The sequence below is a fragment of the Cygnus olor genome, chromosome 2, assembly GCF_009769625.2.
Source record: "Cygnus olor isolate bCygOlo1 chromosome 2, bCygOlo1.pri.v2, whole genome shotgun sequence".
NCBI lineage: Eukaryota > Metazoa > Chordata > Aves > Anseriformes > Anatidae > Cygnus > Cygnus olor.
In genome coordinates, this window is record NC_049170.1 from 51,806,870 (window position 1) to 51,823,007 (window position 16,138).

At 41.5% G+C, this 16,138-nt stretch overlaps 1 protein-coding gene across 3 annotated transcripts in view; it reads left to right on the plus strand.

The window, feature by feature from the left end:
* MBOAT1 (membrane bound O-acyltransferase domain containing 1) overlaps positions 1–12,043 on the plus strand; it is a 56,909-nt gene extending 44,866 nt beyond the window's left edge. For all 3 annotated transcript variants that reach the window (XM_040548103.1, XM_040548102.1, XM_040548104.1), the window contains 5 exons: positions 2,015–2,118; positions 5,071–5,135; positions 6,511–6,643; positions 7,853–8,004; positions 10,066–12,043. In XM_040548103.1, the coding sequence (XP_040404037.1) occupies positions 2,015–2,118; positions 5,071–5,135; positions 6,511–6,643; positions 7,853–8,004; positions 10,066–10,198 (587 nt within the window). In that variant the 3' untranslated portion in view covers positions 10,199–12,043. The remainder of the gene's footprint in view (positions 1–2,014; positions 2,119–5,070; positions 5,136–6,510; positions 6,644–7,852; positions 8,005–10,065) is intronic.
* The last annotated feature ends 4,095 nt before the right edge of the window (positions 12,044–16,138 follow it).

Below are 16,138 nucleotides of genomic sequence, written 5' to 3' on the forward strand. Positions count from 1 at the left end.
AGTGAGCGAGCCTTAGGGGTTGTAAAAATATCTTACAGATGAGGGGTTTCAGGAAAAGCATGCATTGCATGCTGGTGGGTGAGGTCTCTGTTATTCGTGTTACAAATCTGGCCAACAAAACAGCAGATGTTTTATCCTTTTGCTGTTTAGCTCCCTGTGGCATAGCACAAGGCACTGTAAAAGTGCCTGCTGAAACTGCTGATAAACACTTCCTGCTCTCAGAAGAGGACAGTCATGCCATTGTGCGAGAGCCGTGCTGCTGAATTCCTCCAGATCCATGGAAAGACAGAAAATTCAGCTTCTCCCTGCAGTAGCAATAGTCACGGGAGCATAGCTGCAAGCTTGACTCAGAGCTACTGATGAAAGCAATTTGGAATTGAGCACCTGCATCCAAGGGTTTGTGCAGAGCAAAAGCAATATGCCAGAGCTGTCCAAGTCAGCAGGGCAACCTCTGGTGGACTTTGTGGAGGTTGGGATTTTGCAACTAATTTGAGGGCTGGGCAGCTGAAATGCTTTTGTGCCCTAACCATGCTGTTCTGTAGATGTCCTTGTGTGAAGCAAAAGGCCAACAGGTCTGTGGTTTTGCTGTGCCCCTGGATTTCTGATTTCTTGCATTTGTCAAAGAAACATTAAGCAGTCCCTGCTACCCTTCGAGCAACGAGGAGCAAACCTAGGAGTCCTCTGCTCTGGTGTGGCAGTCTTTTTCCAGGCACAGTCCTATGGGTCTTGCAGCTTGCTGCTGCTCTCATAGCAAGGCACTGGCGGGCCATACAGTAAATTTTAGACAAGGTTCTTTTTTTAAATAAAAAAATACATGGAGAGATCTGAAAAATGGGAGACCTTTCTTTCCATCAGTAAAATCTAGCTCATTTAGTAAAGTGGAAGTAAATGGGAAGTTTCAGATTAGAGAAGGCTGCTTATTAATTTATTTATTTATTGCTATTGTTGTTGTTAATTAGGTTCTCTCTGTGGTGTTGTGCTTTGGGGTTTCTCCATGAAGTTGTGCCTAAATCTGTAGCACTTACAAAGCAAAATCAGTTTTCAGTCTCCGGAAATAAATTCTGACCTTTTTAGAGCTTGGCTTATTCCAGGCTTGTATTATGTAATCAATTTAGAAGGATAAGCTTTACTGTATTTTGGCTTTCCTTTTTCTTCCCATCTCCTCAGTGGTGGCTGCATCTAGAGGTAATGATCCCCTCCTGTTTTCTTGGTACACAGAGAAAGGATTTCTGGCAGAGGCACATTAAAAGCATTATTTAAGACCTGGTGACTAGATGGCTCCCAAGCAAGGCTGAGAGGGGAAATAGTTGCCCACGTACCCTGAGGAAGAGCAAGAAATTCATTCAGCCTGTGGAGTTTTGCTGTGCTTCATTGCAACAGCAAGTGGGAGCACAGCATGTGAAATGCCTACTGTTACCCAGGCTTTTATTTGCACATGTAGTAGTTAAATCTGTAATTGAAGTTGCTCAATATTTGATTTGTAGAGATGGTTGGGTACTTTAGTGAGGCACTGAACAATGGGTTTAAGATAAAGGCTTTGTCTACCAAAGTATGAATAAAGTCCTGATTAAAACAACCATGATGTAACTCTTAGTCAAAATGGTGATCATGTCTTGGAGACATTACAGCTTTTCTGAATTCTGGAAAGTGCTGGGACATCCAGATATCCTTTCGAGGAAAATACTAATTACATATTAATAAATATGGCAACTCTTTTACATCTATCTCCAATGCATGATAAGAGGAGAATAATAGGAAAAAATATTCTTATTCTTTTTTTTAATTATTATTATTTCTTCTGTCAAAGGAGTAGCTCATCTTTCCTCTTCAGGAAATGATTCTCCTGTGTTGCCGTATAGCAATGCCCCCTTACTAAGAGGAAGCTTCTTTTTGAAAGAGAAGTTGCTAATTACTACAAAGATGGCTTGAATGTGTGTTCAGTGACATACAGACTTGTAAGAGAACACGGCTCTTCCAGCAGTCTGATTTGATCCATTTTGCTTTGATATCGCAGCAGATGCAGTCAACAATGCAGCTGGTTATGGATTCAGTGGAGTTGATGAGAGAGGTGCTTTCCGCTGGGACCTGTTGTCCAATTTAAATATCTGGAACATTGAGGTGAGCTAAAGGAGTGGCCACATTAGCATAATGGGCACAGAGAAATTGCCACGATAATGGGGAGATTGTTTGCTAGAAGGAAAGTAAGTCCATGCCACCAGGCTGCCTCTCTTTAATTTGAGAGGTTTTGTCTTTTATCTATTGGGCAGATAAATAGCATCTGTCACACCACCTTTGTCATGCTCTGTATTCAGGTTGCATTTGTAAATAGTTTATAGAGGGCTAATAAATGATTAATCAGATGTTTAATAAATGAGCAGTCAATTACTGTGGATTGTGGCTGAGTTCAGCAGGTCAATAAATTGCTCGCAGCTATGATTCTTCACCATCTGTGGTGTATTGCATCTATCTGCTTCTTGCAGTGTTCCCCTTTCATAACCCAGCTGAAATATGTGGTGGTAGTGAAAGAGGCCATCACATCGATAGGCATTGCACAAACACGTGAAAGAGTTTGGGTCTCTGCGTATGGCTGGAGTGCCTCTTGTAAATGGAAACAAGCTGGGGTGCAAGAGGTAACAGGTACAAACAGAGTAACCTGAACAGGATTGGCAGGGCCATGTAGAGCTTATGTGGTGGCTGATCTGGAGCTCCGTTCAGCAAACCACATGATTTCTCAAACCTTTGTCACACATATTTCTCGTGACTGCAGCATGCTTTTAACATCCATTAGTCTTTTGTAAACTGTTTTTTGTGTGTGTGTGTGTGTGTGTTTTGATGCAAGAAATGGCCAGTATAGTTATTTGTTTGCTCTGAAGAATATTCTCTGAGTGCAAGGGGGTTGTAAAAATGTTTACATGTCTAAAACTGCTTTCTAAAGGCTTCTTTCCTTTAGAAATAGGAGGAACTTCCCCCTGTAATTCTGTAGCTGTGCTTTTAAAAGGAAAAGCAGATGAAAACAACAAGTTAACTGCTTTATTGCTGAATGACCTGTGATTAAGCAAGTGTGCTTCAATAGCTCTTCTCAAAAATGAAACGGTCCCTGTAATTATTAGTTGAAAAACGTTTAAAAATGCCAAAGCTGAAAGTATATACATTCTCACTTTCTCAACATCCTTTCTGTGTTTTTTTTTACCCTAATCCTTATTATACATCTCTCCTTGAGTAGTACAGAATACACATCCCAAAAATGCTTTATACTCCTGGATAGCAATAGCATGCAAGGTACTACTCAGAGATCTTGAATAAATACCTAATTCAGTTTCAGGGTGGGAAACAATTCCTGCCAAGATGGGCTAGGGCAATTCCTGTTTGAATGAGGATAGTAAAGTGTAGGCAGTGCTCTTCAGTAAAGCCAAACAAAGGAAACAGGAGCCTTTGCTCTCCTCTACCTGGTGAACTGTGGGCTCTGCAGAATTTTTTTCCTTCAGATGAGCAACAGAGATCAGGGTGGAGAAATTATTTCCAGGAGCATAAAGCAGAAGGGTCATACTGGCCTCAGAAGTCCTGCCAGGAGGGATGATGTACTGTGGCTTTCCAAATTTCCCAGTCTTATCTGAAAGAGCATCTGAGTCAGCAGGGAAAAAAACAAAACAAAATACCAGGCCTCCATTGATTTGGTCATGTGTGCGATGAGGAGAGGCTAGAGAGGGTACAGCTTCATGTAAGCCTTGAACTGTTCCTGTATGCACCAACAACAATTCTGGGAGTTAAAGGATAAGTGTGATTGTGCAGTGCATTTTGAGCAGGATAGCCACTTCCATGTGTAAAACTGCTAAGGGTTGGGAACTTGAGTGCTAAATGTGGTTACAGTCTAACCTGGACTGTAGGGGTTGGATGAAGACAAGCATGTGTCAGGAGTTGTGAGGACATTAAAAGGACATGGGTGGCTAAATGTGTGGGGGAGGGCTTGAAGAAAACGTTGGCAGCATGCATATTCTGGCAGCTGGTGACCACTTTCTCTCTTGGTAGAGTAACGGGAACTTAAAGGAGACTGAAAAAGAGTGACAATATTAGTTGGAAGAGAAATTATATTTTTCTTGGCTTCTCTTGGTACAGTCATGCAGTAATGCAATTAAAATGTGGCAGTGCTGCATTGGGAATTGCTAATCGTTTTTAACTTTTTAAACAGAGGATGCAATGCCGATCGTCAGGATTCTGTGTGAAAAGGCAAAAGTATCTGAATATTCCCCTTGGAAACTGTTGTCTTTATTCCTTCTGGTTGGTGTGCCCATGCCTTCAGCTGATAGCACAAAATAATGTAGTTTCACTGAATCAGTGGAGACCAGTTGTTTATTCCTACTTGATGAGAACACCCTGGGAAGTTTCTGTCAGCAAGCAAGGAGCAAGGGGGAGTGGGAACAGGGAACTGCCAGAGAAGGAGTTGGCCAGGATTAGGGGAACTGATGCTGGACAGGATCGAGCAGTCCCCTCAAGCCAGGGGAACTGATGCTGTGAGGAGGTACAGGTAGTTTCCCCAGGGCCCTGGAGTCCACTCTAGTTTCTCAAGCTGGATAGCGAACTGAAAGTTAGTTCTAAATTTAGTCCTGAATTTATTTTTGTCCGTGTTTTTGCAATTTTCCTCCTTCCTTCTCCAAATAATAATGCACATCTTTTAGTTTTTATAACGCTTTGTTTTAATAGCATTCTAGGGAATTCCAGACCGTGTAGTGGGTGGCAAGATTTCTCTTCCAGAAATGAAGCTGTTTATGAGCTGTGGGAAGGCCAAACGTTTAAAACAAGAAAGCTCTTCAGATTTCCTGTAATTTGAAAAATAACCAAACATCGTGTTTAATTTTACAAAACAAAGCAAGTGCCGAGCGCTGGCAGTGAGCAATCAACCTAGTTAATGTCCCTCCCAAAATATATTAGTGTAATGATGGACTGTGGCACAATCTTCACAATAGTTAGCTACGAGAATAAATATTTCCCGTGTATTATCACTTCTCTAACTTAAAATACAAGTATTATTTTAAATGTTTCAGTGCTAACGTTTCATGTGAACTTCTTTCTTAGACTGCGACAAGTTTTAAAATGTACATTGAAAACTGGAACATTCAGACAGCTGCCTGGTTAAAACGGTAAGTGGGATGAAACAGCAATTTGCTTGTGAGACCCAAAAGCTTTAGATGGCCTGAAAAAATGCTGATGGTGAGTCTTATCAATGTATAGTGTTTTGTTCTTTGTTCCCTCTCTTTAACAGTTGGTGGAACACAGTGGGTTTTGATGCTATGAAGTTTTGTTGTTGCAAGTGCTAAAATGTCCACATTTTATATATGAGCAGCAAAGCCAGAAATGAACTGTTCAGATCTTCCAAAATGAAAAATAATAGCATTTTGATGGCATTTTTTAGGCTGGTGTCTGCCTCCACTGTTTTTGCTGTAATGTTTCACGGTGCTATATGATGTTTCCCATGCGTATTACGACCGGAGGCAAGCCTCATTGTGTCACTGGGATCCATTTCAGTTAGAACTGGGGAGAAGTCTGAATCTTCAGAGCCTTGGTGTAGTCCAGTTTGGCGTTATCATAAGAAGCTTTCTACTGAGTCCTTGTTTAGGATATGGAGAAGAGACTTATTATAGCACTGAGATGATCTGATTTTAATCTCTGTCTGATAAGGCTTATGTAAATATTAGCTTAAGTCCATTTTTTTTTGATGGAACTGTCTTCTGCTACTTGTTACACTTTTAGGCACGATTAAAGCTCAGTGTACAGTCAGTTAATGCAGTGTCTGAAGTGTAGGCACAAATTTATCATGGTTATTGTGACTATTTTTGTTGTTAAATGTTATCTTACCATCTCCTATTTTTCATAATTCAAATGATGTTCCTGGTAAGAAATACATTATCTTTACTATTTTCTTTGGAACACAGCATCTCTGTTTAAACTCAGGTAGCCAAATAGACCTGATAATATATTCTTGAACTGGTATCATTCATTTCCATCTTTGGAGTAAGATTTTGGGCGGCAAAAATTAGCAGGAATCCCCTGCTTTGCAATAGCTAAAGGCACTCCCTGTTGTTCCCACCATCTCTCAGATAACAGTGCCTAAAAATACTTCTGTTCACCCATGAGGGGTGTGGTGGTGTCTGTTTGTCCTTCTACTTGCTCTTGATTTACCATCAGGGTTTTGAAGAGTAGTGTGCAATTCTGGATTAGAAGTATAAACTTGAATGGGAAGTCTTCCCTGCTCTCTGCTATTCTATTTATTTGATTGCTGAGAGCAGTGGGAGTATTTGTACAGGCACTCTTTGGATACTCAGTGCATAAAAGCTTGCTAACTCTTTCCATCTAACCTTCCATTTTATCAAAGGGAGAACACCTTATGCCCTGGACTGTAACCGAGGCAAGATGAGACCTGTAAGAAAACAGAATAAGATGTTAAAAACTGAGAGGGATTTGCAGTTTCCATTGTTCTGCTGTATTCAGCCTCTTGTTTTGTTTTCCTCTTCACAGTGTTTGCTATGACAGAGCTCCTTGGTACCCTACAGCCTTAACATTTATCCTGTCGGCCCTGTGGCATGGTATCTATCCTGGATATTATTTTACATTTCTCACTGGAATCCTTATCACACTCGCAGCCAGAGCAGTATGTACCTTTCATTGTTCTCTTCCAAGGCCCTTTCTAGACGTTATCCAGCTATCAGCTGCAGGGACCACCCTGGCACAGTCAAGCAGGTTGTCCCTGCTGCGAGCTCTCTTTCATGCCTTTGCAGGGTTGATGTTCACTGAAATTTTGTTCTGCATTAATGCTAATTACAAAGAACCCCCAACAGTTAAAGCCAGCACTAGTTCTCTGCGTGCTGCAATACTGCCCCTGGCTGTCAGAGAAAACATTGCTTTTGAGTGTATAGTTAGATGGGAGTTTGGTAGTACTACCGGCTATGTCTGTGCAGTCAAATTAGCATGGTGTTCAAGGTTAAGCTTGAGATCAGACTTCTGCTAGTTCATGTTGCATGGATGCTGACTTGTAATTAGCTTTGGGTCTGCTCTTTCACAACTGTTATAGGCTGAGCGTTAGCCCAAGCTGGAATGCTGTCATGTGGATGCAACTGATGGGGTGAACTGGGCTCTGTGTCTATGGGCCTGGTCTTGGGTAGAGCCACCAAAGGCAGAACAGCTTTCATGTCTCACTGAGGCTGCATTTATCACTGGTGCAATTTATCCTTCAGGCTGAACCAGCCAGTTGGACAGGGCTGGGAAGCCCCTCTGTTCTCTTTCAGCATTTGAATGTGGATTAATAACCAGGTCTATTTGAAAGGTGAATTAAGCTAATGGTCAGTATTAGCCCCTATGGCTATAGCAAGTTGCTGAGCATACTGTTTTAACATGTGCTTTGCCTCTCATTTATGAGGATCCATTTCACGGATGTGAAGTTAAACTCAAATCTGTAGAGAACTGAGCAGGTATAAACACATACTTGTTCATATAAAGTAACTTTGTTTCACAGTTGAAAAGCAGTAATAAAAAAAAAATTGGAGGGAGGAAGATCAGATCATAACAACTTCCCTCCTCGAGGATATTGTCCAAGATTCCTGCATGAGAATCTGCTCTGCTGATTATGGCAGAGGAAATTGGGACACTTCTCTGTTTACCACTGATTAACTGTGGGATCTTAGATATGACAGTTAATGCACTTCTGCCTGCCTTCCTACTCTCAGTGCTTTCAAAAGGGTATGTAAACTTTTTGGTGATAACGCTGATAATAAGTGTAATACATATGCTGCAGTACGCTTGCGTGACTTTGCCTAAGAAATGAATTTATGTAACTTTCTGTTTACTTTTCCTTGACACGCAGATAAGAAGCAATTGCAGACATTACTTCCTCTCATCGGTGCCTCTCAAGATAGCCTATGACGTTGCTACCTGGGTTGTCACTCAACTAGCAGTTTGCTATACGGTTGCACCCTTTGTGATGCTGGCTGTTGAGCCCACAGTTAAGTTTTACAAGTAAGTTCTCTCCTCCTGACTATGGCACCTCAGACCAGCGTGGCTTTGTTAAATAATGCAAGCCACGCTGAAAGGCAGTTGGCATTTCGTCAGATCTGAAAGGAATTCAAACAGGATATTTGATAACGTAAGGAGTGATTTCTGTACTCCTGTAACTTAATTAGCTAGTAGTGCCAAGGTAGAGCCCTTCTCTCTTGCTTCTCAGTCTTTTTGTGTTATTTAATCTGACTTTTCACATACTCGGCTTCCTTTTTCAAAGCAGTCAAGTCTCAGCCGTTAGCAGTGGTCAAGGCTGGAGAGGTTAAGAACAATGTGAGTTGACAGTAGGAAGGACTCAATGAGACAAGAACAGATTTCCAGCTGCTGACTGCACAGAGCAGACGAGGTGACTGATCAGCAGGAGATAGGAGGGTACCAGACAGTTTATTACTTCTTGAAATCATTATGTTTTTCTTTTTGTGTGTGAATACTTCCGTAGGTCACTCAAAAATAAGTGCAAATAAGCACTGGGTTTGCAGAGTATATTGAATATACTCTAGTAAACATAACTTGAAATAGAGAAATTCAGAAATAATTTAAAAAGGGAGACTATTCTATATGGCTTTACTTTTCTTCGATTCTACAGTGAACTGTCAGAATAACAGGTTTTGGTTAAGAAGAAAGATGATTCATTCCTCTAGAATAAAAACATTAATCTGATAGTCAAGACAGCTGCTGTCAGTAAGTCTGTTTGAAAGGTTTTTAATTTTGACCTTTTCTTTCCTTTTTCTTAAAACATTGGACTTCAACACGGAAAACTTACCATATAGAAATGACTCCAAATCTTTCCTAGTTCTAGTAAAATGCTTTCCCAGTTACCACATTGATATCTATTTTTTCTTCTTTCAAGGCAAAAGTAGTAAAGAGCAATCAGAACAAAAAGGGAAAGAAAAGACTAAAATACTAAACTCATTTATAAATTTGCCATGTGTGTAAATTTGTTCCCTTTGTGCTACAAGAGGCCATTCCACGTAGTAAATATAAATGTGAGATTACACTGCTAACTTTAAAACAAAGGAAACAAATATGTGTAAAGAACTTGGTATTACTATGGCAGTGTCTAAGAAGGGAGAAATGTTACTTTTACCCAAATTTTGAGCAGAGAAAATGATTTTCCACCCTTGCCCAAAGCTGGATCATCACCTTAGTATTTTTTTGCCCTAATGAATTTGAACTTAATTAACACCTAAATGCAGAGAATTTTAAGCAAGGAAATTGTAGGCCTCTGGACCAGGGCATGAACTTTCAGAGCACCACACACCTAACAGCGGTAGTAAGCACCTTGCAAAGAAATTAAGAGCTATGGTAAAAAGCATAAGTGAGACCATACAAAAGTGCATTTCCATGGTTAAGAGCTGGACCTTACTGCTCCCAAACTGGCTCCTCACCAAGTTGCCTTATGTGGCTAGTTTAAGTATTTTTGGTTTCTGTTCAGTCCTGTGTATACCAAATTATTTGAAATAAAAATATTTGATATCTAATATGATATCAAATTAAAGTGTCCCTGAGTAGTAGCCTTCAAAAACAAGATCCTTCTGTAGTTGCCATTATCTAACCTTCCTCAGATAAGAGGTGAACTTTTGGTTTATTTCAGATTTCAGCATTTGAAATGATTTTTTTCTTTTCCATTCAGTTGCTTATTATTTATTGTTTTTAACTGATACAATTTTATGTCCTAAGCTTGAAGAATTTTTCTTCAGAATGCAGCCTTGTATACTCTAACATTAAAAGAGAGATGAACTGTATTAAGTCTAGAGTTAAATTACGTGAGTTTATCCGAGCTGTCAGACTTCGGATTCTAGTGTTTGCTGATTGATTCCTTGCCTCATTAACATCCATGGCAACATTTTCATTGACGCATAGGCTGCGTGAGAATCAAGGGTTTATTTTGGTCCTTACTAGGTCATGTTCATACTTTCTGCATTCATCCCTTAGCACTAAATTCTGCATGGGCTTATTGAGGCTGTACAATTCATCTTACTACCAATAAAAATGTAATATTCTCTTTCTGCTTTTTCCCAGGTCCATGTATTTTCACATGCACATTCTAAGCATCCTGGTGTTGCTCGTGTTACCAATCAGACCTCAAGCCCGGTCCGTAAGAAAGCCTCAAAATGAGGCCATACAGAACTCTGTTAAAAGCAAAGACAAATGATATCTCCAAAATTGCCGACACTGGGAAACAAACTGTCATATTGGAAACAAGGAAGAAAAAAGGGAGCAATGGGAGTAGAAGTACAAGACAAGTGGCATTTCTATCAGTTATCTTAAAATCTTATTGGATAGGGCAGTTAAGAGCCTGAAAGACTGCATTTCAAACGACTCCAGTTAACAGAGATTTACAGGCTATGTTTACAGGCTCATGGGGCATTTTGATTTTTTTTTAATAAATATTTTTATGAAGTGTTTTTATATATTTAAACTTTTTCACACGGAGAGGCATTTTTGCCCTTTTACAGAAATATACAATTATTAGTCAAAGAATCTGGTGATTAAAGGGACAGGAAGCAGCTAGCAAAGAGCTAGATCAGCTGCTTGATAGTTTGGTGCTGTGGGTGGCTGGCAGGAGGGTTTTTTGTATCTTGGCTGAGGAGAGAGATGGTATGAGTAGAAAGCCATAGAAAAGAGGTTGTTCAACATGCTGGTGCTGCCTTCTGCCTGCTTTCTGCGCAGGGTTTTCCCCAGCAAACCCCAGAGCAGGGACTGCAGCCTGAGCTTGGCAGCAAAGGTATTTCACATTCCTCAGAGTCGCATCTGCTGGTATGAGGGCAAGACAAGTCCCTTGGGAATAGGTGTCTGGGAACACTGTCAACTGCCTTGGCCAAAAGCTAAAGCCAAGTAAAAGCAAAACAAAAGTTTTTTAAGAAAAAACTAGTAAAAGAAGGGACGTGCACCCTGTGGTCTGTAGAGTTGTGCTTCTTTAATGACACAGTGCTCATTGCTACATCAGCCTTACTTTGCAGTTTTAGAGTGATGCAGCACTTCCATCTCAGTATGAAAATAACTGAGAAGCAATGCAGATCTAGAGCGTTAAAGATCATGGTTATGAGTTAAATCTGAAAAAGGTTTGTAATGGATCAGACTTTTTGTTACTCCAAAGCATCCTGTCTTGTGAAGGTGTTACTTTCCACCAGGATAACACTAAAATGAAACCTGAACAGTAATTATCAGTCATAATAAATAATTCCGTACAAAATAAAGATTGTGATGGGCTATGAACACAAGAGTCAAAAATGAGTCCTTGTGCAATCTTGACAAGTGATTTAGCCTTTCAGTGCAATTTTCTCTGCTTGTAAAGTCCCTAGCTTACAGGGATTTTGTGAGGTTTAATTTCTAAGGACTTGTAGTGCTTTGAGATAACTTGCTGCAAAGTGCTCTGTCATTAAAAAAAATTTGTTTGTTTTAATCCACTTACCCCAGGAAAACAGACTGACGGGACACATCAACACAACTAAATAATTAAAAACAAAAAAACCTCACCCTTCTCCAGGAATGTTTTTCTCAGGATTTTGTAGCAGCAATTCTCTTGTTAAAGTATTGGTATTTTTTGATTCTGTAATTGGTGTGTGATTGAGCAAAGAATGTGCTGTTTACTGCACTCTGATTTTCATGTCAGATTAAAATTTTGCAGAATCCTAATGTTTTGGGAGGAAATAAATCAGCTAAACCAAAACAAGTTTTAAAAATGTTTGATTTTATTTTCTGTGGTGGGAAGATTTTGTCCTGTGACCACTTCATGATTTAGAGTATTGCTCATGGAAGAGTTTATTTGGTAATTTATTTTGAAGGCAAGATGGGATTAAAAGATTGATCTGAATAAACAAACTGTTCTGCGTCACTGCCTGGCATTATAAATGAAAGTCAAATGTGAAAATGGGTGAATGAATCTGTGCCTCACAGAAAGGGAGCTGTTTAGGTCTGCTAGATTTTACGGGATAGATGTGCTTTAGATTGTGCTCCTGTTGAAATAAAGACAAGAAAACACCCATGTATGTCTGTGGAAGAAGGACCTGTCCCTAACTTGGCCTGTCTTTGTTTGTCCCTGTGTGTTTTTTTCCTCCTTGATGTACCTGAGTTGCTTCTTAGGCACCTAACAATTCATTCGGAGAGCGGCTGTGAGAGCTGTGTTGCCCACTGGAGCTGTTCCCATCCCACTGGGCTAGATCAAACCTTGGCTGCTCCTTGGGTGAGAAAGGAGATTAAAAGCATTAGCAAAACTCCCTCGGATGCTGGCATATTCATATACTCCAGTCTTCAGCAAGTCTGCAGAAGGCAAACGTTTCCATCAGGTCAGCTTTTCAGCACCTGCATTGGAAAATAAATGCACTTTAAGGGGTTGCTGGTTTGTATCTGGTGCTCTGTGCCCTGTGATCTGTATGTATGGTGCTCGTGCCCTGGCCTGCAATCTCTCCTGAACTGAGTGTGTAGGGGAGGCCAGGCATTGCCAGTGGAGCATCTTCTGCAGGGTTTCATGAGAGATGAAATGGCTAACTTGAATGCCATCTACTTCTGCTGCAGGTTTCAGCTTCTACAGTGTGATGAAGTCAGGGTTAGGGAGCAAACTCTTATTCTCCCATGAGTTTGTGTTCTCAGTCTGCAACTGCCTGAAAACAGGAGCCCTGGGCTTCAAGGAGAACTGTTAGTGTGGGTTTTATGCAATATGCTAAATGAATTAAAATTGAGTCTTTTTTTTTTTTTTTTTGAAACATTACATCTCAAGGAAACTTGCTAGTTGGGCTAATCTTAAAGCTGAAAGAAAAGAAATCTAAAATCTTTGCTGTACTTTGTTACTGTAGATTAGGCAGCTTATGTAGACAAGTCTGTCTTGCAATAGTAATACTGGATTTAAATTACTATGAAATATTCATTTGAAAAAAAAAATGTCTATTAGCTTTGGAACTGTCTTTCTAAATCCATTGCACTGAGTCTCCCTGTCCTTGTCATCTCTCAGGGGGAGAAACTCCTGCCTTATAGAAAGACTGTGAACAGACACTGCTAGTTAGAGGAGACTCCTCCTTTGCTAACAGTAACTTACTCTAAGAACCAAAGTAGAAATTCAGGTTATGGATGCGTGTTGTTGGGATCTCACATACCGGCCTGGCATTACTGGTCTCTTCTTGGAATACTATGACTTGAAGGTGTGCTTCAGCAACTGAACAACAAGATTGTGATTACCAATATGATGTTAGTTTCTAATCACTCTCTGGGTTTCTGGTGCTGCAAAAAGCTGGGGAGCTGTGATCACAGAGAGACAAAAACAATCCTTATGTTTTATAAAAGAGAAATACGGGACCATCAGACAGAACTGAAAAATGCAGATTGTACTACATTTCTTTTAACAAAGATTCTATTTTAGATACATGAATATAAAAATTAGACAACCTCCACACTCTTTGGACTGAAGACGAGTTCTAGCTGTTATTTTTCAACATATTTGGCAGCATTAAAATTGAACTAGAAATTGAGGTCCACTTGGGAGAGAGGCCTGAATGAAGAGTAAAACTTTTCAGCTTAGCTCTGGGGCTGGTATTTAAAGAAGCAAAAACTCAGCAATTTCCTTGGTGGGCTGGAAGCACAAAGCCCTTTCCGTTACTGTCCTGTAAGCTGTACCCCTCCCTGAGTACATTCCTGCATGTCCCCTTGGAGCATGCCAAGCAAAGGAGGCAGTACAAACGTGGGATACGAGGTAGGCAGATATTTTTCCTCCCTTTCTGGCTGCTCTGCATGTATACGTAGCACATAGTTGGGATTTTTGCATTGCTTAAAATGAGGTAGGTGGGTAAGAAGGCCACGGATTTTTACCCCATTGGTAGGGATATTGGTAGGATCTGTGAACCTGCACTTACCTCTCTGTATATGCAAAAGCAGGCTTAGCAAACTAGATCTAGATCTAGTCTTTCGCACATCACCAGCCTGTTGCTCCCTTTCTTCTTAGAGACGACAGTGATGATGTGCATGAAGCATCTGCATTTGCTCCTGGGTTGAAGCCGCAGCCTGCCGACAGAGTGCTGGTGTGACACGAAGTGGAAATGCATTTGCTCGGTTACGTTTACAGCTAGTGCCCTCTGTGGGTGAGCAGGCTTTAAGTGCAGATTCAAGCGTGCTGGCTGGGTGGTTTTGCAGCAGTACAGCCAGGCTAGCTGCAGGGAGCTGCTGATTTTCAGCTGTGCCATAACAAATGGGCTCTGCTTTGGACCCAGAAAGAAAAGATCTAGTTAGAAGGGAAAAAAAAAAAGAAAAAAAAAAAACTACAGGAGGAAATGCTGCTGTATTGGGAGCAAAGATGCTTAAAAACTTGGGTTACTCTCTTTCACCTGACTTAATTATTGCCTGTGGAAGTGAACCACAGGATGGGGGAAAAGCAGTGCTGAGAAGTGCCCCGAGGCTGCCCTGAAGACCTCATTTACTATCCATTCACAGAGCAGCTCTGAAAGTGAGACCCAAGGCTTGCCCGGAGGCTTTTCTGCTGTAGCATGGTTCCCTGCACATCTGGATTAGGAGCGCTGCAGCTTGCCTGGGAGGGCCTGGCATGAATGGTGGCAACAGGTCTGGGAGCATTTCTGAATCATTGTTGGATACAGCACGAGACCATCGTGCCCTGCAGTAATGGCAAAAGAATTTGGGGCACACTGAGGCTAAACCAGTCACCGTGAGGCAGGGTGAAGGGAAACACGGCCAGCACCCCGACACGCTGAGCATCCCTTGTCTTGTCCAGTAGTGGAAGCTGGTGCCCCTCTTCTTCAGGAATGTTTTAAGTTGGTGACGTTGTCACTGCTTTGACACGTGGCTTTCTCTTTGTTCATAATGGTGCCTATTTATTCTTGCCTTGGTGGCTTCAGTATTAGTGTGCTTTGTTTGTTTACTTTCATTTTTTGTTTTTGTTTCAGAAGGATGGCTGGTTTATATTTGATCAGGGAGCTAGACAATTTAAGGCAAACTCAAAAGACCTGGTGAATAGCTTGAATACTTTTAAGTGTACTAATTGGTTTACCTTTCTGTGGCTCTGAAGCGTTCTGTTTTCATTCTTTTACTCTTAAATGACACCTCCCAATGCACAGCAGGTGGCACAGTTTTTGCTTAGAGATGATATTTTTATAGACTGGGTCACAGAAACACTAAGCTCTCTTCTTGGGGCTGAGTGCACACTGGCACAAGGAAGCGGACACAAGGCAAGGAGATGCATCCACCGTGAATCTGGAGCACCGGTGTCTCTCTGCTCCCGCCACGTGCACCTCTGTACTGTGGGGTTGGCAGGAGCTGAGTCACCTCGATGCTTCCCCCGTGCCCTCCCAAGGTTTGGGTCAATCCCACTCCTCCAAGACTCTACCTCTACCTGCTCTTTCTTCGGAAAGTGACCCCCATGAGTTTATTTAAATGCAGCAAGTAGCTCACAGCTACCCACATCCTTGCTGTGCAGTGCCAAGCCCCTTGGGTGTGTGGAATGAGGGACAATCCTCAGTAAGGATAATGGGGAGCAGAAAGGCAGATGGCTTTGGGCAGCAGACAGCAGAAATAACAGTGGAGGTGGGAACTAGAAGCACAGAGAGGTTGTGACAAGGGATAGTGAGCAGGGAGCTTCTCCCCTGACACGTTTTTTCACAATGATGTGAAGCCACGATGGGAAAGGGAGTGCCCTGCTTCCCTCTCCCCTTCCTGCCTGGCGTTAGGTGGGCACGGAGGATGGTCCTGGGAACTGCCTGCAGGAGAGCGAGTGGCATTATCTGAGGCTTTCCCAGCTGCCTTGTGTGGAGCGGTTTTGTTTGCAGACAGCCACATGGTCCCGGTGGCGTGCTATTGGCCTGCTTCAATTAGACGTCTTGACTGATGGCCAGTTTAATGAGCCTGTGTACAGAGGGTCATTCAACATGGCAATTATACCTATAAATCTATTTGCAGCAGGGCTCAAATAACCTTTTGCGCACAGTTCTTCATAAAATGACTGTCTGATTAATTAGCATTAATTTATCCACTGTATGGAACCAGATGCAGTCTGTATGAAAGCCTCTGCTCTGATGTACAGGCACTGTGTGAACTGGGAGGATTTGGGGATGGGAATGGCTCTGATGTTGTTTCAAGCCTCTCTTTTAGAATTTTT